At 31.7% G+C, this 26,098-nt stretch overlaps 3 protein-coding genes across 25 annotated transcripts in view; 2 read left to right on the top strand and 1 right to left on the bottom strand.

Annotated features, from left to right (window-relative positions):
* The window catches only part of LOC125065020 (syntaxin-1A), a 53,546-nt gene extending 32,151 nt beyond the window's left edge, over positions 1 to 21,395 (top strand). The window contains exons 4-9 of one of the 8 annotated variants that reach the window (XM_047672425.1): positions 8,035 to 8,109; positions 8,696 to 8,952; positions 10,039 to 10,176; positions 10,397 to 10,507; positions 15,955 to 16,049; positions 17,520 to 17,652. In XM_047672425.1, coding sequence (XP_047528381.1) covers positions 8,035 to 8,109; positions 8,696 to 8,952; positions 10,039 to 10,176; positions 10,397 to 10,507; positions 15,955 to 16,032 — 659 coding nt within the window. In that variant the 3' untranslated portion in view covers positions 16,033 to 16,049; positions 17,520 to 17,652. Of the gene's footprint in view, positions 1 to 8,034; positions 8,110 to 8,695; positions 8,953 to 10,038; positions 10,177 to 10,396; positions 10,508 to 11,213; positions 11,930 to 12,485; positions 15,533 to 15,705; positions 16,050 to 17,519 lie in introns of those variants that run through there. The other 7 variants (XM_047672426.1, XM_047672421.1, XM_047672424.1 and 4 more) reach the window with 7 other exon arrangements.
* A 1,273-nt stretch (positions 21,396 to 22,668) lies between these two features.
* LOC125064769 (DNA-directed RNA polymerase II subunit RPB11) lies at positions 22,669 to 23,882 on the top strand. 2 transcript variants are annotated; one of them, XM_047671974.1, is made up of 4 exons: positions 22,669 to 22,849; positions 22,922 to 23,011; positions 23,080 to 23,254; positions 23,787 to 23,882. In XM_047671974.1, exons 1-4 carry the CDS (start codon positions 22,797 to 22,799, stop codon positions 23,820 to 23,822), a joined length of 354 nt encoding a protein of 117 aa, XP_047527930.1. In that variant the 5' UTR covers positions 22,669 to 22,796; the 3' UTR covers positions 23,823 to 23,882. The 2 variants fall into 2 exon arrangements, with proteins under 2 accessions (XP_047527930.1, XP_047527931.1); XM_047671975.1 differs by having other exon boundaries at positions 22,672 to 22,853.
* Positions 23,883 to 24,110: 228 nt separating this feature from the next.
* Positions 24,111 to 26,098, bottom strand: part of LOC125064682 (CAP-Gly domain-containing linker protein 1) — a 50,493-nt gene continuing 48,505 nt past the window's right edge. For all 15 annotated transcript variants that reach the window (XM_047671853.1, XM_047671850.1, XM_047671849.1 and 12 more), the window contains 4 exons: positions 25,916 to 26,058; positions 25,450 to 25,593; positions 24,796 to 24,962; positions 24,111 to 24,539 (listed from right to left, as the gene is read on the bottom strand). In XM_047671853.1, the coding sequence (XP_047527809.1) occupies positions 24,493 to 24,539; positions 24,796 to 24,962; positions 25,450 to 25,593; positions 25,916 to 26,058 (501 nt within the window). In that variant the 3' untranslated portion in view covers positions 24,111 to 24,492. The remainder of the gene's footprint in view (positions 24,540 to 24,795; positions 24,963 to 25,449; positions 25,594 to 25,915; positions 26,059 to 26,098) is intronic.

Here is a 26,098-nt window from a genome sequence, read left to right on the forward strand (position 1 = left end):
GTTTATAATTCATCTCGTAGTCGGCGGTAAAGGAAACAGTCGTGAGAAATGTTGCATTTGCCACAAGCTCGCATTGGAGCCATGTGGTAGAATAAGCCCCCATTTTCACCTTTACTTTACTTTATATAGAATCAAATTTTGATCGATTCGATCGAGTTTTCATCCTTATTTATTCAATTTTTATTATAGGCTAGTCTATACGATTATTGGGGTCTGGTTGTTAATCTCTTCCAATATTTTTCAAACATGATATGGCTATGATAAAATAAGTAAACGGACGAGGAAATGGGCCTACTTAACGTTTGATATTGGCGCTCTAAAAATTTTAAACCATTCCAAGCATCTCCAATGCGCCAAACCCATAGCTAAAATGTTATGTGCCCCGTGCCTGCAGTTGGCTGACTCACCTTTCAAACTGGAACACAACAATACTAGGTATTGCTCTTTGGCAGAGATGGCCCAGTGGTTAGAACGCGTGCATCTTAACCGATGATTTCGGGTTCAAACCCAGGCAGGCACCACTTTCATGTGCTTAATTTGTGTTTATAATTCATCTCGCGCTCGGCGGTGAAGGAAAACATCGTGAGGAAACCTGTATGTGTCTAATTTCAACGAAATTCTGCCACATGTGTATTCCGCCAACGCGCATTGGAGCAGCGTGGTGGAATATGCTCCAAACCTTCTCCTCAAAGGGAGAGGAGGCCTTTATCCCAGCAGTGGGACATTTACGGGTTGCTACTGCTAAAAAAAAAATGCTCTTTGGCAGTAGAATATCTGATGAGTGGTACCTACCTAGACGGGCTTGTATAGAGCCCTACCACCAAGTATAATACTAGTCTCGATCCGTGGGGTTCACTCATAGATAGACATAGATTTTTTTACATTATACATATGTACCACCCGTCCATTACACTCGTTAAGAACGAGGCACGGTCAGGTCACTTAAGGAAGGTAAAATGATCTAATTTACCTTTATTTATAATTAATTTGGAATTGTCGAGTTGGAATTTTTGATTACGGGTTCTCGGGCATGCTGAAAACATGTAGAATATATTCTGTGCATATTTTTACATTATGCTACAATCTCATTCCGTAGTTCCACTCGCGTGGCATAATTACGCGGAGAGGACTCACTCGTATGATGTGTCTGACCTGAATTTCGAAAAGAAAACGCTGTATAATCACATGTACAAGGGGTGTAGTACGTTTTATTACATGTCTTAAATTACTAATTGATTGTTATCAACGAATTATTTTGTATTTTTCTATGACATTTTCTTTATGTCAAGTGTCATGTGTTATATACGGGGACAGCGTGTTGTGCAGAAATCCACAAAAAAGCACAAATAAAATTTCTCAACATTTAAGATATAAAATTATTTTTATAGTTACTCGGTTTAGCTATATATGTATTATGTAAATAACTACGATATATGAGATTTCATAACAATGTATTTCTATTTAAAAATCATATTTTAAGGAAAATATGAAAAAGACCGTGAATTCTTTTAACCACAGACAATGACTTAAACAAAAGAACATTCGCTAAATTATTGTCTTAAAGTACCTCGCATTTTGTATTTTATGATCAAGATAGGCCTTTGCATTATTCGTGGAATTCATAAATATAAAAGTGTTTTCTTTATCAAAGATTGTTGAACGATTAAACATTAAAAACCGTATAAATCTTCTTTATATATTTTCGAATTTCTAAATTAGCCCAGATGATGGTACAGTGGAGAAGTGTAAACTTTATCTAACATCGTTGGCCAACTACGGGATATTAGATGCTACTAGCTGTGCCCGCGACTTCGTGCACGTTGTTTGAATTTAAGTTATTGGGATATTGTAGCGTGATTTTATTTTTATTCTATATATAATTCTAAAATAAAAGTAGCCTAAGTTACTCCTTATTACATCCGCTATCCGCCAGTGAAAGTCCCGTCGAAATCGGTTCAGCCGTTCCAGAGATTAGCCGGAACAAACAGACAGACAAAAATTGTAAAAAATGTTATTTTGGTATATGTACCGTGTAAACATACATATGCATTTAGTAAAAATGGGTTATTTTAATATTACAAACAGACACTCCAATTTTATTATATGTATAGATATAATAGATTGCCAGTTATAACACTTGTTCCCTCACCGCTCTTTAAAGTAAACTTATCAATACGTAGTGTTGTTGTTTGACGGTATAATAAATTGTGAACACCCAAACGCCTGCACAAAAGCCCACACAGTATATAGTATTATGGTATACAATAAAATATTAGTCATAACACTTATTCGTTGAATTGTATTAAACGTCAAATTGATCCGATAAGAAGCTATAATGGTTTTACTTCAGTTTGTGTACACAGTTAGGTAAGATGTTCTAATAAGATTACATAAGCCTATTACTTCAACGTTTACATGTTTATGAAATTAAATAGGAATACGTCTGAAAATTAAGTGTTCGTTACGATTTTATACGGCAAAGTTATTAAATTAAAATGTCTAAGTGACTTCTTAATTTTCTTTAAACTTGAATTGCTGTTGAAACTCTGTAATCAAAGAAATGAAAAATACTTATTTTACCTACGTGACTTTGGCGAAATTGTCTGTACCTGAAATTGTTAGCACTAATAAAAGATAAAAAAAAAATGCAGTAAAAAAATCTTTAAAAATAATTGATGATATATTGACTAAGAAAGGTTTAATAATATTCAGTAACTTTGTCTGTCATGTAATTTTCTTTGTTATAAAATATAGTAGGCAATAACGCCAATTAGGTTATTGTTTAAATAACCTAATTGGCGTATAAATATAAAATCATTGATGATAATACGTTCTAGGTCGCCATGTATTAGAAAACATGTACATTATTATAGTATAATTTTGTATTACAATACAACCTTTTTAATTGAACGATCTTTTATCAAATAATGTAATATTTAATTAGATTTTTAGTTTAAAACAACGATATCAACTATAGCTAGACTGTACTTTGTAACTACTAATGTTAATTTAGTTTACGCTTCGTACATAAAGGATTGGTTTGGGGCGACGACTGCTCGCCGGTGACAGATGGCGGACACGCTAGGAAATATCCTGAGTCCATTAGCGATATGTTAGAAATCCTTTTTGTACCCCATACGAAGTCTGCGCTTAGGTACAATATAATTTTTGCTTTCTTCAAATTAACGGTTATATTCGTAAGTGACGTCATACAGAATTACATCATTGCTCGTTTAAAAACTGAACTTGTGATGAAACATAGTAGTGTTTTTATAATCTAAGGCAAGTCGATTGCTAGCGTAGCTTATAGCTTTATTAATAGGTGACCTAATTGTGCAAGTTTTATACGATGTTAATAAGTCTTCGAACAACTAACCCTCTTAACGAGAAAACCCTTCTGAGGCCGTTTTTATTTTAGCTTAAATTGTATTTTTATTTAAAGTTTTAATAATTAAAATAACTATTTCAAACATAACTAAGGCGTTGTCTAAGTTTTAGAAAGTGAGAAAAATAACAATTTCTTCTCCGAACGTATATCGCATGTTAATTAATTTGTTAATTCTGTACGTGTTTAAATGAAGGGAAAGCCGCTCAGAGAACGGTTCCGTACATTGTTGGGTTGCGTAAGTCAATAGTGGATTAAACTAATACTCTCTCTTTCTCTCTAATTAATTATAGAAGAGATGCCTTTATTCAAGTTTATACGAGGTATGACAATGTTTATAACTTTAAACGCTTACAATGCTGAGGCCATGATGATCGAGAGACGTAGGTTGAGATACGATACCTAATACATAAGTGTGCGCATATACATCATAAACATCCTATTTCATTGATGACATGAGATGACAACGACACGATCGAAGAGAGTTTAGTTGGTTAATAATAATATTGACCCCAGACACCCATTAGACCAGTGAATAATTTATAAAAAATAAATACATGAACTTCATATAAATAAAAGTTTAAAAATATCTCGCCTCATTACGAATGTTATCGCGAAAATAATATAAAACATTCAGAACTCACACTTCACATTCATACATAATTCTCATGAAATATTAAAACGGTGGAAATGAATGAAAAGGAAATGATTCAGATTCAGAAGTAGAAATTATATAACGACTCGGATACGATGTTCGCAGTCTAACTAATACTGGCAAAGTATACTTTACTGCTAATTGTATCACTTTGTTGAGAACCCCTGGCACGGAGATATGGCCGTTGTCGTGGTGATTATTTCTCTAACTAGTTTCACGTCATAGGAAACATGCGAGGTCGTAATATTTGACAGATTCTAACCTCGATCATGTTACGGCCCTCTTGTATCAGATTAGTTAATTAAAACGGTATCATTACTCGATATAATGTATTACATTTTGTATAAGGATTTTCCTTTTTTATGAAATAGGTTAGCGGACGAACAAATGGACTGCCTGTTGGTAGGTAGTCACCACCGCCCATAGACAATAGCGCAAATTTTAACCATTCCTTATATCGCCAATACGCCATACCTTGGGAACATTTATGTCTCTTGTTCCTGTAATTACCCGGGCTTACTCACCATTCAAATCGAAACACAACAATACTAAGTACTGCTGTTTGGCGGTAGAATATCAGATGATTAGGTGGTACTTACAATGACCTACCACGTCTGAATTTAAGTTCGTTTCCAGAACAATAATTGTGGATAACCTAACCTAACCTTATACATCTGATTATTTTAAAAACAACTATGCGATTTTTTTACCCGTTTTCACAAGAGCGCTTTCGAAAACAATGCTCGAGTAGAAATATTGTATGAAAATCATTTTATTGTAAAGTTCACTTCAATGAAATAAATTTCATTTAATTTCATAGTTCGTTCATCAATTGATAATAATCAGGAGTTATCTCAATCTTCATTCGAAATATTATAGATGCTTATTATTACGATTGCAACAAAACCAGAATCCTGACGCAAGTTGGCTTTCGAGAATGAATTGTAATATGTACATAACAGTTTTATCAATAGAATAATTGCTATTATATATTTTATATACTATCATCTATTTTAGTTGAATTGTAATTAAAATTAAGGCACTTAAAGCTATTTATACTAATCACAAATCGCGTCAGACGTTAGAGTAAACTTCGATACATTACCCGCCGTGATGTGGTCCAGAATTTAGTCGAAACATTAATTAATCATGGCCCAGTTGCCGCAACATTTCATCTGTCTGTATATGTGCAGCGAAACCGATACGTTTGATACAAAATTCACCAAGGAATACGTGAATACAAAGCTTCGTGTTAATATTTATTGTCAATGTTTGAATAATGTTATAGGTACGATATACGTAAACTATTTGCTTACCAAATACTTTTTTCAAATTTATCCATATACATCCATAGAGAGTTATATTAGTAATGAATGAATAGGTAAAAGGTCAAACACGTCCTGGTGTTCACTTCTACCCACACATATTAACCTTTAATAGAATAATGTCAATGTGTTCCCAACCAATGTGCATGTATGTATATATATGTATATATGATGATCCCTCCTGTATGTAATTACACTAGCTTACTCACGCTTTAAACCGGCATACAGCAATACGAATTAAAGCGACAACTACATTAATTTAATTTGCATATTTAATTAAATCTTTTTTATTTCCAGGAAAAGTTGCTTTTATCATTATTATTATTAATTATTATTAGGCTTCATTGTACACCACAAACTAAAATACAGAAAAATCTTAATCTAATCTTAAAACTACTGTTCATCAGGTAATCAGAATAGAAGCAATGAACATATTAAGTTGGTTGTTTGATAAGACGTAGTTATACCTTTTTATTAAGCTTATGCTATTTTAGGACAAAAAAATTGTTTGAATTGACATGTAGGATTTATAAAATAAATTTAACTGACAATAACTTTGAATTTGAAATGTTGGTAAAATGTAGCTACTTAATTTCTTACCGGTGTTTTTAGGTCAAATCGACATCACCGGAAGTAGTTTTACGTTTATTAAAATTCTTTAAAATGATTCAAAAAAGGTAAAAGCTCTGAACGAAGCATATTTTGATTTGACTTGATTAAATGATGTGGCAAATAGCAAAATTTGGTTTGTATGTAAATTAACCTGATGTTAAAAGGGCCAGCCTTTTAACATCAGGTCACAAATTGTTTATATAAAATACAAAAATAATCGCTAACAGACAGAAACAGCGGTTTCAGGAGATTCACCCGTATCGATCACAACGAGAGCAGTGCATTAGACAGGCAATTAGGATACCCGCCTGATAACGTCGCTATTATGTGGGTGTTTTATTATGCAGAAATATATTCATAACTCAGCCGTGCCGTGATGAAATATTGAACGGGTGATCCCAGCCACGCTAGTTCGGATGTTAGGCACGTATTGCATAGAATTGTTCGTCGAATGGGTTCAATATTTGTTTTAGGGTGTCTCGCTTCTTCGAGATCATCAAACGATGGAAATCAGAAGACAATTGAATGCGAATTTTTATATACCTCCAGATATTAACGTTTTTTTCTGCACCTTTTACTATTAAATTCTCGTAAGTTAATAATAATAAATAAACTATCGAGATTAAAATATTAATTATTATTAAATAACAATGTCGTAACTGTCCTTCCAGTATAATGTGTTTCTTTTTAAACGTTTTGGTAGGTAGGTACGATATAAATTATTTAATTATTTACGTATTATTTGTCTGCCTGGTTATCTAACAGTGAACGGATTGCAAAACCCCGCTCGAAATTTGAATAAAACGGCTCCGTGATAAATTAAACCCCAGACAACATACAGGCTATCTCACAATGTCAGCGTTTTTATTAGGGCTGAGGGGGTTCCCGGATAAAACTTAATGTCCTAAAAACAAACGATGTCGGCAAATTGGCGCGATGAATCACTAACCACGTGACATGTCAAATACCCGTGTAATTTCTATACGTCTCGGTGGTGTGATCTTGACATGTATCGATTGCGGAATTCGTGCGAATACGAATCGATATGTCAAGACACATATTCTAGTTCGCAGTTTGTAAATTATTATTAGACTAAAAGATTTAAACTGACCGAGTTTTTTAATGAAGCTTAGCTTTTTTTGATATCACTAACGAGTACACTCGCGATTGGTCGTACGGTGATTACGCTGCGGACGTTGGACCTACTTTTTAATTAACATTTTCAGGGAACGAATCTGGTCGATTAACTTTTAAAAGGGATAAAACATTTTTTATACATTAATTAATTTTGTAGACACAGGTGACTCACTTAACTTAATCATATTCGTTTGTCGATTCATGATCTTTTCTATTATTGTTATTGCAGAAAAAAAAATGTTTTATATTTTATTTCATTTATAATATTTTGACTGACGGACTGGCAAATCGGTCACTTAATGGTAAATGTTCAACAACGCCTATTTGTGATATAAGAAATATTATCCATTTCTTACATCACAATGCACCATTGATTAAGGAACTAGGAGGGAACTAAGAAGTTATGCCCCTTTTGCCTGTAATTACACGGGCTCACTCACCCCAAACACAACATCAGAGAAAGTAATGAGTGGAAGGTGATGATAACCAATTTCGTACTATCAATTAATGATAATAATTTTTCACAAATTATATTGATTTTCACAAATTCACAATGAAAAATATTTGAAGAATTAGCGACGTCTACTAATTGACTTGTAAGCCAAGTATCTAAAATTTCTTTGCTTTGATTATATTTTTGTTGTATGGTTTAAAAATCAGCTAGAGCTCTTAAATAAAATTTCCTTCCTTTGTATCTCAATATATTTCGGTACGATGTACCCATAAAAATAACCAAAAATATTCAATTCGGTCCGTATAGCACACGTATAAATAACTTTATTTCGTGTGTGAAATAACAACCTACATTTTATTAGCGTTGCGTGAAACGAAAACTGACCGATTTTGTTTCAATTATTTTGCAACATGAAATTGATTTTTATGTAACGTTTTTTTTGATTAACAAATAATTTTCTTTTCAGAAACAAAGCACGAATTAGAAGATCTTATGGCTGATATCAAGAAAACTGCCAACAAAGTCAGAGGAAAGTTAAAACGTGAGTATATAAGATTATGTTATTTGTAATTCGAAATAATTGTATCTATACAGACTTTAATTTTGAATATCACACAAGTTAGTAGACAAAAAGTTTGGTAAATGATAAGTCCCCGTGCTCTTATCTTAATAATATTGTAACAAAAATTATGATTCAGCGTTAAAATTTTGTGAAGTGTCAGCCTCACTTAGCGTTCACCGTAATTATGTAAGCCTACCGGGGTCTTATATGATAAAGTTACTTAATTAAAGTATGTTTAATAACATCTTTAATGTAAACTTGATGAAATATTTTTATGACTATGACATGAAACAATGTTAATTTAACACATTAGGAAAATTTATCTGTTTTGACATAATTATGTTTTCTTATTAACTTTTAATCCAATGTAAATTTATTTCCATGTTAATTTTAAAGAGATTGAAGATAATGTTAAAATAAGATAGATCTATTAGAGTTTATTAATATACTAAAATCAGCGCAAAAAAGACATAACTATTTTAATGAAATTTAAATTCACAAATGTCAAAATCCGTTAAAATTATAACCAAAATAAATTGCTGAATCATAATAAATAAATCAACAGACATAGAGCAAAACATCGAACAGGAAGAGCACTCCAACAAATCGTCCGCCGATCTCAGGATAAGAAAGACCCAGCACTCGACCCTTTCGCGCAAGTTCGTGGAGGTGATGACCGAGTACAACCGCACCCAGACCGACTACCGAGACCGGTGCAAAAACAGGATACTCCGACAGCTTGAGATCACCGGCCGTGCGACCACCGATGATGAACTCGAGGCTATGCTGGAGCAAGACAATCCCGCTGTATTCACACAAGGGGTAAGTTTGCTGCATAGACATATATCTAACTTGCATGCAGTTTGCTTGCAGTTTGTAGTCAATGAATGTATAAAAAGTATGGACTTGATTGAAGAAAGTAATTTACAATGATGATACCTCACGTTAATTCAAGTCGTTTATTTAAGATCAAAATTGTTTCCTAATTTATTAGTAAAAGATATTCCGAGAAAAAAATCTATGTTTTATTAAGAGTATGTACCTAAATGTATTTCTTAATAGTATTACATTTTTGCTATCGATATTTGAATAAGGATCCATTTAAGAGAGTTTCTGCGAATAGAAGATTTCCTCACTACAAAACACACGAGAAAGAGAACTTTAATATCATCAACATCTTGCCTTTATTACATTACTTTCAGGGCAGAGTGCAATCACCATTAAAAATATTTGGTAGACATTTGCGGTCACTTGACGCCTATTGTTCTTAGGCATGCTTTTGCTAAAAGCGAAAGCATGCCTAAGATCAATTGTCGTCTGTTCATCTTCTACGATATCCACGGATTGGGTAAAGTGACTCAGAAAGAACTCGAACAACTCGACGTGTTTCATCGACTGAGAAATATCAGCATAATATATCTATATTAATAGTATTTATTTACCGCGTTTTCTTTTCAATATATAAGAACCTGGCTTTTGTAAATATTGAGGAGCAAAAAACTTGGTAATGTTCAATGTCAAAAGATTAAAAACACTCAGAAGATAATTGTCCACGGAGGGTTCTTCTAACGTTGCTTATCGACGGTATTTCTTTTTCAAGATTGTTTTAGATGAAAACTCTTGCAATCGCTTTTCAAGTATTCCCGTTGAGATATTGTACACTACACAACTGCTGACTTAGTTCAATAGCAATAAATAAATTGTCCATTGTTCGAATCTCAAAATATCAAAGAAAGTTCTATTCAAAAAACCTCCGGTTCGATTTTTACAGGATTATTTTGTAAGCGTTGGAAATTATTTTTAACTTTTGGTTTGTTTTCATATTATTGAAAATTGTATTCACTTGTTTTATTTAAATTCAGTAATAAGAAGAATATTTATTGTTCGAACACTTGTTAACATTTTCAGATAATAATGGAGACACAACAGGCGAAGCAAACCCTGGCGGATATCGAAGCGCGACATGCTGATATTATCAAGTTAGAAACATCGATCCGCGAGCTACACGACATGTTCATGGACATGGCTATGCTCGTCGAAAGTCAGGTCAAATATTTTATTTATTTCTTAATCAATATTACAATAACAAAATATTCCTACGAATTCTAATTTTAATCAAATGCAATAGGATTACCGAATTACTGGAGATTCAGTAATGAAGATGTACGAGAACTTTGACGTAAAATGTTTTTCTCGGGTATTCGATAATAATTATTAGCCATTTATAAATAAGATTGTTGTCTAAACAAGCTCCCTATGGATACAGGGTGAGATGATCGACCGCATTGAGTATCATGTAGAGCACGCTGTGGACTATGTCCAAACTGCCACACAAGACACAAAGAAGGCCCTTAAATATCAGAGCAAAGCTCGACGGGTGAGTTCAAATTACAAAAGTGTCGGTTCATTCGTTGCTAATGCGTTTTTGTTTTGTTTGTCCTCATCCTGATTCCGTTCATTACCCTATTCCTCGTTCCTGTCGTTTTGTTTCGTGAACGTTTAAATTTCCAACCTTGCATTTGTTTTGCGTCGACGATTCGGTGATTGGTTCACACCATGTTTTTATTTTACCTTCACTCATGTATGCATCTACGAATTGGCTTTCATTGTTGTATAATTAACTGTTCATGTGACTTGGACTAACAATCGATGGAAGTGGGCTTCTTAACTTAATCTAATTATTTGACTTTGTGTATGACTAATTTGTCTTTCATTTGGTGTGTGCGTTATTTGCCTCTTGTATATGGGTGCTATACGTTATAGAAAATCTTACTGTCTTTTTACTTGTTTCTATTAATATATTTATGTATATATCACATTCGTATTAACATACTTTTAACGACTTACTTTTTAACTAAAAATATCTGTATTAATTATCTTAACTGTTATAATTTGTATCACGTGACCTCTGTATGAACTTCGTATTGTTTTGGGCATTTTTTTTTTTCATTTTCATTTCTAACTATTTTAATATATATCGGATACTATAATACGGTTTGTGTAACATACTTACTGGGTATAAAAAACCGTATGAACCAATCGGCCGTTAGTGATGTTCGGTCGTGCGTCCCGTTTCCTCCCAGCGCCACTGACCTTAGCGCGAGCAGGGCGAACTGATAGATCGCGTCGAGCACCACGTGACCACGGCCACGGAGTACGTTGAGTCGGGAGGGGGCGAACTCGTCCAAGCTTACAAATGGGCGACGAAAGCGAGGAAGGTAATGAGAACAAATCAGATCGAATCAGATAAACTTAGTAGACAGCAAGATGACATTCTACTTAAATTCTGGCGCGGGAAATTAACAATACCAGTACAATATATTCTATCGATTCTAATTTTTTTTGCTAAGGTCTTATATTATTTTTTTAAACGCATGTCTTATTTAAAATACAATCGAAATATATAGTTTATATTTATTTAACAGACAAATTTGTTTATAAGCTGGTTTTTTGGTTGCATAGCCTAAAGTTGCGTGCATGTATTTTGTTTATATATTCCGAGTGATGGTTTACAAATAGAACTTTTGTTTTATATGTATATATGTGCTTTTAAACGTTACAGATTAAATCTATATTTATTACAGATTGTGGTGTTGGTTTGAATTAGTATAAATATCTATTTAATGCATGTTTTTTGTTCAAGTTTAGTTAAAGATCATTTTATTGCCATTAATATAATAAAGATAATAAAATCGCATGATAACAATGTATATATATTTCACAATTATATTTTTAAATATGTTTAATTTGTTATGTGCCAACTACATGATCAATATTATCAAGCGTATGACATAGACAATTTTTTAATATAGTTTAGTTGCACATTTCAGAGCATGTCGCACAATAGTGTTCTCTCAGAACGAAAAAAAAGTAAACAAAATTATGGTCAACCAACGCGGTGGACTAGATGGTGGATAACCTTAAGAAAAATACAAAGCACGACGTAATTTCGATTTTTTTTTTTAGTGTGTAAACTCTTTTCATTTCCAATTTAAAATAAATATTATACTAAGTGAATCATTCAGTCCATTTTAACAAATAAAAATAATACTTTACATTATCCGTGACGCTGTTATTAATCTGAATCAAGAAAATTAATAGTTTTGCAGTTATGATTTCATTTCATAATTTAATTATTAACATTTCAAAGCAGTACAAATGAAACTTGCTAGCCGCTTTAATCGAAAATTTCGCCATTTTTTTTTTATCTGAGATTGTACGTTGTAAAATTTTATTTTAATATATTTAAATGCATAGTATACTATCATTATAATATTTTTATGAAATGGTAAAACATAATTATTTGTGCATTTATTGCTGACATTTTATTTATTTTTTTTCTTTTGTCATTGCAGAAAAAAATCTTCCTCATAATATGCCTGTCTGTTACGCTGGTTGTTGTTATATTAATAATAGTGCTATCACTTACGCTGTAATAAACAGCGGATATGGGGCTAGTGACGTCATCGGGCCTCGAACACAATTTAGGACTATTGGTGCAAATAAACTGATATTCGTTACAAAAACAATGATATACTTATCACTAGCTGTAAGTGTTCATAACACAATCGAATTGTACTACGTGTTGTTTATGTAAACGACAAGCTTTCCATCAGGTACGGAAGTACCTTCATAGAATATCGATTTACAAAATTTAATGTGAATCGATTTTAAAAACGATAAAAAATCGATATGAATGATATGTTTAAAAGATTAATATGGCAGTTTGTGATTAAAACTGTATTTTATTAGTTTACTAATGAGATGTTAGTATTGCCAGATAGAAAAAAAAACAGCTGTCGTTTTTGGTTTATATACATTTCAAAATATCATACAACGCTACTCATAGCAGTAGATGTACGACAATATGTGTAAAGTGCAATAAAAGATTGTGCTGTAGATTAAGTACTATTTAGATTTAATTGATGTACATATTTAATATATTTGGCGTTACCATCTATGGATCTTGAGAATTGTAAATAACATAATCTTATATACTCGGAATGTTACAAAAAATGCATCACTACAAATTTAATAAATATATTCATAATATTGTAAAAAATATTTATAAAATTAATCGATGTAACACGTCTATATAATCGATTTATAAAATTAGAGAAATTCTCTTCATTTGTAACTTTGTGGTTTTTTTTTCTATTTAATATTGAAATCAATTCATTTAGCGATTCATTTATCAATTTAAAAGAAGAAAACTAAATATTCTATGATTTATTATTATACATTTGGTATCGCAAGAACAAACTTTTATATAGTTCTGAATATAATGTTATCTTGTCGTCTTAATCTTTAAAAAAAAATCTTATCAGAATGTGTATTAAAACGAATGCATCATTATTATTTACAAACTATTTATAATAATTGAATGTAGTTTTTTATATATAATCGTGCTACGAATTAATAGACTTAATAATTATAAGGAATGTATATAATCTATTTGCAAACAACTTTGCGGGTTAAGTTTTTCTTTCTATTATTTTATTAATACTTTTTTTTTGTTATTTGTAATCAACACATACGTTCGAATTGTACGATTCAACTGATCCTCCTTGTTTTCTTAGCGCATAAGATATTTGAAGTTTCTCATTGATTGTTAACACTTTCACTGCGTTCGAAACAGTACTATTTGTTGTTATTTATTACAATAATATAAAAAACCAGTATTCAAATTAAGTTAAGTCCTTTAATATTTTTCTTTTTCTTTTCTTTTTCTTTCGTTAAACGGCCATTGTTAAACTATCGATAGTTAATCGATACATCATATAATCGATATTAATCATCGTTGCGAATTTTATTGAAAAAATCGTTTGTTCCAAATTTGATATCAACGTCGTTACTAAACATTATACATTACAGTTTTAATTAGTCGAATTATAAAATCGATTTTTTTGAACTGAAGTCAATATTATTTGTTATAGCTCTAACAAAGTATGTCTTATAAAGTAACAGCCTGTATAGGCGCCATTTCTGGCCTAAGACCACTCCATTGTCAGTAAAGCGTTTCTATCGATATGAATGTATGTGTACGTTATTATTATTAAGATTATAATGAGAGTAGAAAATATTACAAATATTATAGAGTAGTTTTGATTGACTATCGATATTTTGCTGGTTTTGTTTTCTATATTTTTCAATAGTTTAATGTAGCAAAGATTTTTTGAATTGGTTTTGTCGTATGAAAGTAATTAGAGCAATATTATTATATCCATCGCATGTAGTTTTGATTTAATATTTATTGTACATCTGTTATAGTTATCGTAATGAGCTTTATTTATGTTTAAAAGACGCAGTTCCTAGTTGAAATATTTTTAAAAAGGTTCGAAATGTTTCTATTTTTACACAAGTTATTTCGGACGGAAACGAGGATTTAAATGAAACTACAGCTTATACTTGGAATCGAAAGTTAATATGCGAAATGTTTTCACGACCTTTAGTCGTGAATGGATATCTTACATATCGACTAGAAGTCGTGAATGGATATCGTACAAGTGAATTTCAGATCCGTTCAATCTAAACGTTAGAACAGAATTTTAATTTATTTTATAATATGTTAAGAGTAATTAATACATTTTTATGAATGCTATCTATCAACAATTCAAAATATTTTTGCTATTTATTAACGATCACTGAAAATATTAACCATATATAAATTTGTAAGTAGTTTCACTTATTCAAAGCGTTTTTTTTGTTATTATTCCAATTTTAAAATTTTGTTTTTTTTTTTTTATTATTATCGTTGATATCAAATTTATTTCTTGTGTATAATTTCAACGTTAATATTTTCTTGGTCGACTTTGTTTACTACTTGCATATATATAAAGTACTTACATTTGTAACAATATTACTATCTAGACATCATTATAATATAAGATATAAATTATTCTTTAACAGTATAAATAATCTTGCTGTATAATTTGCATTTAACTTGAGCATTTTATCGGATATCAATTGTGAACTATAATAAAATGTAACTGAACGCACATTCTTTACAATATCATTATTTCATGCTATTAAAGTGATGTACGTTTTATTTAAGTAACTGTGATTTAAATGTGTACACGATCGTGGAAATTGTCTAGTTCGAAGTCAGTAGTGCAGTGTAGACGCAGCTTTGTCACTTACGTTTTTTTATCTAAAGACTGTAAAACATTATTTAATGCCATCGTCATTTTTATTATGTAAAACATTTACTTAATTCGCGTACACAAATACCTTAATAATAAGTACCTACTATTTATGTTCGCCCTTTAGGGGTCATTACAAAGTTGTTCATACTTGTGTATTCAGAAATATTAATGGAGTTGTAAATATGTTTTTGTTTAAACATTTGAAAGAATTACATTTATTTATTTTATTTCGATTTTTTTTTTTTGTTTTTTTTTTTTTTTCATTTTACCTCTACCCGAAAGCGAGGCAAATGACGCACCCCACCCACGTTATCAATCACCGAAGCCGATCGTTTTATTATTTGTTCATATAATTTGTAAGAAGCGATGTGTCCCGGCCGTCCGAGGGCACGTATAAAGCGTACTGTTGCATGGTCACTCGGCACGACAGAAGAAGATCATGATCCTAGTGTGCCTGCTCATACTCGGCCTCGTGGTCGTCGGCTACGTGTCTAGCTACTTCGTGTGAAGGCGCTCGCTCGCTCGCCGACCGCCCAATGCTCAAAGGTAAACTCCGACGCAGCGAGCGCCGCACTCCGACGTCTGGATCGCGTCCGCCGACGCTTCTGGAACGTTCGAAGTTCGCGCGCTCGCCTTCGATACTAGTCACTAATGCGTGTTGTGTTTGTCCATTGTGCAGAAGAAGATTATGATTATGCTGTGCCTGCTCGTGCTCGGCCTCATTGCGACCGGCTACGTGTATAACACATTCTTCTAAACGGTTCAAGGGGGCAGGTTTGAAGCGCAATATCTCTGGGCTTCCATAGAGAGCATCCATAGTTAGAAATTTTATATCGTCATCGAGTAGAAGTATTTCGGTATTTACATATGTAACGACATTCTCGCTTCCTTCTTGAGAATCGTTTATCGCATCTGCAGCTGAATGATTGGAATCAAAATGTAGACATCATTATTGGGATTCAAATTTGCATGTAGCAATCAATTATGGAGTATGAGCATCTCGGATACAAACCATGTATTATATTTAAGGATATCGTTTAATATTAACAGTTCTGGTCTACTGATGTTGGTGCGGAAAGTGTCAGATCTATCCACAATGAGTTGGTGCAGTTACTTAATTCGGATTGGTCGATAGTATTCACTGATTTTATATTGGTTTTCAATTTTAAGATTCCTTAGCGCAGCAGATAATATTAATTCTTCAAGCACAGTGTTGACTGTTGTGTTTTCAGGGCATTGTTCTAGTTAATTTAAAAATCTTTTCCTAAACCTAGTTATAGAATAAATTTAAATGAAGTTTTAATCATTTTAGGTGTCGTTTATAATTAATAAAATTAATTAATATGACTATTTAAATAAGGTTCTATTGTCCCCTTAATTTAAAATACCTGTCAAAGTGACATATAAAAAATACAGAGCTTTTAATTATTAAAACACAGTACCTATTCAATATACACGAGTATTAATGAACTTGACCATTGAATGTTTTTCTTTTTTTTTTTAAATTAAAACATGTATTTATACACAGCTTTAAAATGAAATTCTATTATATAACTCTTCCAGCACTCTCCATACTTTTCTCCGGCACCTTTTTAGCTATTTATATATTTCTTGGACTTACTTTGATACCTTTTCTCTAATACACTTTATACCACGCTATTTCGTTATTTATTTTCCACACCGCACCTATAAATTCTTATATCCTAGTTTATTTGCATGAACTTCTTCAGATGCTTAAACAATATCCACATACTGTTTTAATTAGTACTTTATATATAATAATAATTGAATATTTGCTATAATATATATATTTATAATAGGTCTAGGTCATTACGAAAGTATATAGGTATATTTTAGTCATACATAGTAACGAGTAAATAAGTTGAACACAAATAGCTCATTAAATACATATACATATTTATATATAGTTGAAGTATTCAGTTAAATAATTGATCGTAGCCGAGAAGTAGTTAATGATTTAGTATAAGCAGTCGCTAGAATTAATAAAATACTATAATCTTTTAATTTATCTAACAATGAATACAATAACATACATAGAATATGATATACAATAATATTTACATCTGCACAATGACATATCAATTATAAATAAAACCTTTTTTTTTAAATACCTGATAATATTATTTTTTTTTTTACATTTTCGGAAATAATAATAATCTTCCTAACATTCTATGTGTGTCAGGTAATTTTCTTTGGACTAATCCCAAGTTACCCTTTTCGCAGGACAGTGAAGCAATGAAACAGATAATGCAACAATTTGGTGCCTGCATCCCGTCTGGCAATCAACACCTGTCTGCCGAATTCATCACTAACATACGCTCTTATTATTTATCGTTAGAATTTTTATTAATAAGGTTCAAATTATATTATATTATCATCTGAATTATATCGTCCCGTCTGGGGCAGTGTTTAGCTGTTATCTTGTTGAATTTTGGTCATTATCAAGTAATCATTGACCGCTAATTATTCCGTAAATGTTGCTAGCAAAAATATAGTTATCTATTTAATCGTTATTTTTTTTATTATTGTATTATGCAACCTTTTTACTCACTTATAATACTTATAAGATATATGATGATTTTATTTTAAAATTTCAAAGTGTAGTGAAATTTTTTTTTAAATAGTTTTTAGTAACTTAAATTGTGTTATTGTAAATACGAGTACCGTGCTCCGTTCGTGTTATCAAAAACATCTTGATTTTAAGTTTTTAATATTTTTAAAAGGTTGCAAAAATTATTCTTCATTCAAACATTTTATAAACAGTTAACCATGAATATTATATCTAGAAGGTACAGAACATGTTTAAGTAGTTCTTGTATAACGATATTTAAACAATACTCTCAAACCGTACTCCGTATCAAGCTCCTAGTTTACTTGCCTTCAATAAACAACATATTGCCTGAGGAATTAGTCGTAATACGTTTATATAATAAGTAAAAAGTTGGTTAAACTGATTGAAAGCTTCGCGGTTAGTAGCGAGTTCAGACATGGTATGTCGGTCCATACCTGTGATACAATCTTTAATATCCATTAACAACTACATTATAATAATCGTCATTAAATTAATTACAATCAGTATTTTGAAATTGTGTAGTGGCGAAGATTGGGTGCCACGGTTTTTCGAGTTCAGACTGCGAATGATTTCTTACGGGAAGTCACGAGTAAGTATCGAAGAGTATATTGGATTATCGGTGTACGCGAACGATACATAGGGCACGCGATTGGAATGACGGTAAGGCGGCGGGAGATGATCAAACGAAACAATATTTGTACTCCCAATAAAATAAAAAATCAAAATAAACGTTATTCTCTTTTACGTGATTGGATAGATCGTGGAAGTTGTTTGATTTTCCGAATAGTACAACTGTTCTGAACGATCTTCGTTACAGATAAAATATATCAATATTTCGATTATTCGTTGATGTATCCGCGGTGTAAATGGCGCTCGATGATTGGTCGACAAAAGGTCCGCAGTGTGATCGTCGCTCCATTATTGGTCGATGCCATGCCCGCAGTGTAATCGTTGCTCCCGCGGCCAACCGTAAAAAAAGCATATCGTGCCGCGTGCCGTCGCCGTAGCAATAATGATGTTCGACTACAATTTGTAAAATTGTTTTAAAACTTTCGAATGTGTGATAGTAGATGCAGTTGTTGTTTAGTTAATTCTAACATGTAATAATAATTATAAATTAATTGTTATCGTGAGTGTAACATTTATTATCATGTAAGATTTCATTATAGTGAATATGGTCACTCTTGATGCTTACGTACGATCAGATATAGACGAACGGATGGGAAGACGTTTGTGTTTTCTTTGTTTTACTTAACATTTAAGATGCTCTTCGTTGTACAGTAAAACATAATGTAGCAGTTTTAGCTAGGGTAAATTTTTTAATAAATTAAAATTACCGAGTCTTCAGCAATATAAGTGTAGCATATCGAGCAGTTTTCTTTTTAAAACCGAACACATTAGAAAACGACTTCTCGAAAATTTAAGCACTAAAATGTTACAGTTATTAGCGTTTTCCTAATATAATAATAATAATAATATATTTGCGTGAATAATAAAATATATTATAGTGAGATTTCCGAGGCGTGCTGTTAATATAAAACATTTCGAGGTGTGATGGGGACCGGGCGGTAAATAACGGTACTAAATAACCCGAACCCCGTCGCGTCCTCGAGTCAAATAGTGACCTATGTTCGGTCGCATATATAAGGAAATGAAGCAATGTTAATTTAAACATTAATAGCATAATTAGATTTTTATCCTTAAGAGTAGGATTTCATCTAGTTGCCTTCGTAATAGTAGAGAAATTAGGTGATACCTTTTTCTCGTTAGCTTTATTATAAAGTGGTGAGGCCAGTCGCAGGTCTCTATCCGCCAGTCAATTGTCTCGCTTGTCGCGCCGGACGCGTCGTGCGCCCGCTTCTCACCGCTGTTTCCTCTATCGTGTACGTGTATTTACATCGCATTCAATCTAGCTAGATGCATCGTCTCATCGTATCTAGGCTAAGTATAACAATGGCCTCGGAGCGGGGCCGTGTACCTGACACCAATCTAACATTAATGAATTTAGTGAAACTCAATGCGCCCGTGCGCGCAATATTACGCTTTTATGCAAACGTACTTTCGCACAAGTCACTCGAACGGTGCGGAAGCTGCCGTTTCTTGATTCGATCCGGTTGATCCTGTACTCATTTGTAATATATTTTAGAGGTAGTCGAAACACAAATTCTAGTCAGCTTTCATTGATCTCTATTATTCCGATAATCTTAATCGTAATTACTGTTATATTCTTCTGTTACTAGTGTATACTGTAAGTGAGGTTCTCGTGTTCAAACGCCGACAGCGGGAATCGCACGCGCCTGCGGCCCATCCCGCGGGCTACTCTTCAGAGTCTGACCAGGTCGCTTTCGATTCCCGCCTGCCAGATATATATATGCGTTCTAATCAATCTTAATAATATTATAACGCATAGATATTTTCATAATCAATAGTATGCATATTGTTATTGGATTGCTAATTTTGTATACCTACGTACACAATTAGTATAGTTTATATACTTATGTGTCAATTCTTATAGCGTTTTATTACATTAACAGAAAATAGATAGTAAGTGTTAAATTAATCCGACTAACAATGTTGTTTATCAAGCTATTTTAAACTAATTATGTTATATTTTTGTTTATTAAATAAAATCATTGTTTTAATGAAGTATGGGTTACATTGGATTATCAAAGATATGCAGTCTTTATATTGTGTAACAAATATCTACATAATCATAAGTATGTAATTGTATTTATCTAATTCGAATTGGTAGCCCTTTTAAAAGACTTGAAATCGTAATTCTTCTAAAATAATGTTCTTGCTTTGTGAATTTATCAGACAACGAACACATTCCAAGTATTATATGTAATATAAGCATATCTGTAATAACAAATTCACTTTCAAATTTGCAATTAAATCATTCGTGAATCGATCGTGATGATAATGCCATTCCACTTTGCTATTTATATTTCTGATATTTAAATTTGAACATTAATGTGTGGGAAATCTTTGTGGATTTGTCCATTGGGCAAAAGGGTTTCGTCTACGTTAAGATGTAGACTCTTGATCATAGAACCCTAATGCCTAACAGTAGAGTCGCTAGACAAGAATTCGTAGTTTAAACTCTTCACAAAACTCGAAAGTTCGCGCTTCGTTCTTTTGACGTATTGATGTTGCTTGCCGTTAAATAATGTCAAACATTGAAATTAAATAAAAAGTATATAATAATTAAACCGTGTTATTTTGTACATGTTTAGTCGAAATTGTTAAAATAGTTTAGTTCTTAGTTTTTATGTTTATATATTTATATTATGTAAAAAAGTAAATACTTATATGATTGAAATATCCCCCTTTATGGCAAATTTCTTGTAATCTTGTAAAGGAATATTTATTACCGTTCAAAAGTAATGTATTAACGAATTAACAGTGAGGTTCTGGATACACGTTGTAAAATTCAAGTTAGATTGGTTTTATAGTCATTCTGTATGTAGGTTATCAATCTGAAATTTTCTCATAATTATAAAATAAACGGTGTTTTCTGCTGTGAATGTGTTTTTTATTTACTTAAGGTTTTCACCTGTAAAATAAAATATACTCTATTCCAACCATAAGAGGAGAAAAGCCAGTTAATAAACATTTGACTGCAAATTGATGAGATATCATTGGTTGAGAGCTTGATTAATCTATGATATTCATTATGAATTTGCAAAATAATGGCGCTTTGAACGTCGACGTAACTGTTATCAGAATTTTTGACGTAAAATTAAAGTGGATATAACTAGTTAAGTGGAATATTGTTGTATTATTAACTAGCTATGCCCGCGACTTCGTGCGCGTTTCAATTTAACATAAAAGTTATTGTTGTATTCTAAGGTTACTCCTTATTACATCAGCTATCTGCCAGTGAAAGTTCCGCCGTTCCAGATATGTTGGAATAAACAGACAGAAAGACAAGAAAAAAAATATATTTACGTATATGTACCGTGTATACATGCATGTGCACTAAAAAGCGGTTATTTTAATTTTACATACTGACACTCCAAGTTTACTATATGTATAGATAAATATATATTAATCATACACTCCTTGTAGTGCACAATATAGCTGAGTTATTAGCAAATCAAATGAAATACGTAAATCTAAGGTTGTTGATCTTTATTCCTACTTCAAAAATAACCTTATAATGCAGAATCTAATCAATTCTGAGTTTTTGTGTCAAGGTCTGAAAAAGGCCAGCTTTTAACATTTGTCCAATTTATTTGTCGCTGAAACAAAACTCGTGATGTGCTGCGTGCTGTATTCCTTTTTGCAGAATACATAAAGCATAACCGTTCGGCTTACTTTGAATCTTCGTGTACAATGAGGTCAGCCAATAGATTACAATAAATCTATCGTTAAAATATATAAGGTCTAATAAATTTTTTAATATAACAAATAAAATAAATATTTTTCGTGCTGTGATTTAACAAAGAATAAAAATCATTAGGTACCCGTATTAAAAAAACCTTAATATTGTTGATAATGTTTTTTTCAATATGGAAGAAATAATAGAAAATACAATAACTTTAAATGGCCATAATTTTTGGGGTTGTTATGTAATATCTATCGATGAAAAAATTGTTATAAAGCCTGCCTATGAGCAATCCTACTTTAATTTAAGTAATTAAATACTATAACGAGTATTAACTATTTAATATTTTAACGCATAAACTACAGCATAGCATTATTAAAAAAAGTAGTACTCTAAATACCCAAATACGTTTTTAACTTTGGTAGCACTGGTGGACATGGACAGTGACACTGACAACTTGACAAGTAGCTTTTGACATTTATTCATATAAACTATTTCTTGTATGCCGACGCCGTACATTCGCATTTACTGCGAAATAAATAACTGTTATTACGCCTTTATTTATATAATAGTTTTTAATTACATTTGATCTTCCACTATGAACGCACCACCTACCTTTGAATCATTTCTTTTATATGACGGTGAAAAAAAGTAAGTAAATAAATATATTGTTCATTTAATAACAGAGATTTTGTTTAATAATAAAAACTAACATTGTTTTAGAGTTCAGAAAGAAGAAGATACAAAAGTTACGAATGCTGCAATATTTACAGTTAATAAAGAGGACCACACTTTAGGAAATATGATAAGACAGTAAGTAAAATAACTAAATTATGAAGCTATAACAAGTTTGAGGTTATTACATTATTTTTTTATTACAGCCAACTACTTAAGGACCCGAAAGTTCTATTTGCTGGATATAAAGTGCCTCATCCATTAGAACATAAATTTGTGCTGCGTATTCAAACAACATCAGATTACACACCTCAAGAGGCTTTTATGAATGCTATCACAGATTTAACGTCTGAGTTGTCACTTTTTGAAGAGAGATTTAAAGTGAGTATTGTTATCCTCTAATTAACATATTATGTTTATTTAAAATATGAGAAATTTAACAACATCCTTTATGCTCCTTGTGTATATGTACCCACTATAGCCTAATTCAATCACAGGAGGAGTAACAAGTAGATAAAATACTTTTACATTATATCATTGGTCTTGATATCTCAAATAATGTATGGTATTCATTCCGGTTTGTGAACAGAATTATGTTTTTAATGTATTGTAATTATAAATAAAGACATTGATCAAGAAGTTTTTCTAGTGTATAAAATTGCAGAGATATTTGTAACATACTGGGAGATTATCTATTGTAAGTTGTCTCTGCTCCTTTGGTTGAAAAAAGCTACTACTATAAGCAACTTAATTGAGACTTACACTTTTAAAATGTTGCAATTACCATTCCAAGTTTATTCTTTTATAGGAAAATGATATAACTTTTAGTTTTAAAAGTAGAATTAGAATAACATTAATAAATACTATTGAAATTGAAAAATATATCTCAACAGTTATATTATCTTTTTTTCAGGAAGCTATCAAGGAGAAGAAAGATGGTTTGGATTAAGTTTAGCTATTTGTCCACTAGGTTAAGAATTAGATAAGTAATAAATAATTTCAGAATATATTTCGTTTTTTTTATTAAAAATTATTAAGTAATTGTGTCCTTGATGAATTGTCTTCGCAAATATTTTTTAAGTAAAAGCTTAATTAATAAAATATGAACAAATAGTGATGTGAAGTATTTATTTTTTCTATTTAAATATTGAATAGAATTTTTTTTTCTACAAACAATAGAAGGATGATTGGAAGGATTTAGTGGGTATTATATTTTAGTATTCAATAAAACTTAAAATATTTTGAATCAATTTATTGTTATTACAAAATTGTGATAATTTTGGTGTTATCAGTACTTATTTGAAATGATAATGTAGTGAAGACAATATATTTAAAAAAAAAACCATGATTGTGATGGAAATTGATTTGTGCCGATTTAGCAATTTCTCAATATGCATTACGTCTAGATAATGCATAAGAGCAAAATCAATACCATTTCCCTTTTACCTTAAAACATGCTAAAATAACTTAAAAGGTGCTCCTTATTTACAAAACATTTTCCTATTTAATTAGCTAGTAAAACAAGCCATACCATATTCATGGTAAACAATAAATAATACCTACTTGAAACAAATAACAGTAACAACGGTAACATTAATACTAAAATTAATAAATAGGTATTAAAATGTTTCTTCTTCATCACAGTTCTCCGTTGCATGCCCAAAAACTGCAAAAAGAAATGTCACTTTATTACAAAGTTTGTCACTTATTTTAAGATAAATTAGATATAATAATAGAGGTGTGTTCAATCAATTATTATTTGACTGCCTTGTCGGTTTAGTGGCTAGCTTTTAAGGCAACGGATCCCTAAGTTATTTGGTATTACACCCCCTAGGTAGGGGCAGTAAAAAATAATTGGATTTTTCTGTTGACATATTTGCAGTACAGATCATCGTTAATATATAATACAAGACTTTGTTTACCTTCACAAATGTCACAGTAGGGCCTTGGCGTTAGGGGTTTCTTGTTAGACGGCGGCTTTTCAGGTTCCACAGATTGTCGCGGACAGTCCTCGGTGTCGTGCGCGTCGAACACGTCGCAGATGTCACAGAACAGACGTGGTGCTACTGCTCGAACTTTACGTCCATTGCTAACGAAAATTAATCGTTAATTTGAACCCATTTTAATTTTAATCAGTGTTTTTAATATTTCTATTTGTAAAATATGAATACTATATCTAACCAGAAGGAGACAAAACAATACAGTTCATAGACTAGCACGAATATTGAGATGGTGTTGCTGTGAAAAGTTTTCAGACTAGCCTCGAAAATTGCTTGATACAAATATTGACATTGCAAAATCTGTAATTAGTTTATGTGGGACACTCTATACTATTAATTAGTTATCTGTCTAATCATTCCAAATATGCCGATTGCATATTTAACATTATATTTTCGATGAGCTGGAGACTTTATACTAATTTTTTAAATTAATTAAACATTCACTAAATTCCTTGAGTACCATAAGAACATATTATTTTTGCTTTAAGTCTTAGTATTGGGGACTTACCGAATTATTAGGCTCTAGAAACGTGATTATATAAATTTTATATTAATACCATGTTAATGTACACTTACAATAGCGGAGGTTCGGTAGGGACGGTGGCTCCTTCGAGTGCCTGTACACGTGCCATCAGCTGTTCATTTTTTCGCTGCATATCTACTATCACAGAGTTCAAGAAGCTCACTTGGCCATCTATCATTTCCTTCTCTTCTGTTAGTCTGAAACAATTATTTACAATTTGTATAGAATTCAATCTTATTACCTGCATTTATTTTTATGATGAAGGTAGGCGGAAGGCGGGCTAAATTATGGGCCAATGCATTGGTAAATTGGCGATGTAAGGGGTGATACTAAGATGTTATGTTTCTTGTATCTGTATTCACTCATCCTTCAAATCCGAACACAACAACGCTAAGTAATTACTACTGTACTTATAACAGTTTGGTGTAAGGATATTTGATTAGTTGGGACCTACTCCGAAGGATTTGCACAAGCCTCTATAAATAAAATAAAACTAATATTAATCACATTAATACTTACTTCTGCGATGCATTATCGCCTTGTCCCAAAAGGCCCATTGAATTATTGTCATTATTGTCTCGAATCTCTTTACCATTCTTCGCCACTTCTTTTTGCAAAATATTTTTTTCCCTTTCTGTTATTTCAACTTTGGCTTTCTGGCTCTGTAAAAATAATTATATTCATTGTAATCTCCGTAATAAT

This window comes from Vanessa atalanta, chromosome 6 (assembly GCF_905147765.1).
Source record: "Vanessa atalanta chromosome 6, ilVanAtal1.2, whole genome shotgun sequence".
NCBI classification, from domain to species: domain Eukaryota; kingdom Metazoa; phylum Arthropoda; class Insecta; order Lepidoptera; family Nymphalidae; genus Vanessa; species Vanessa atalanta.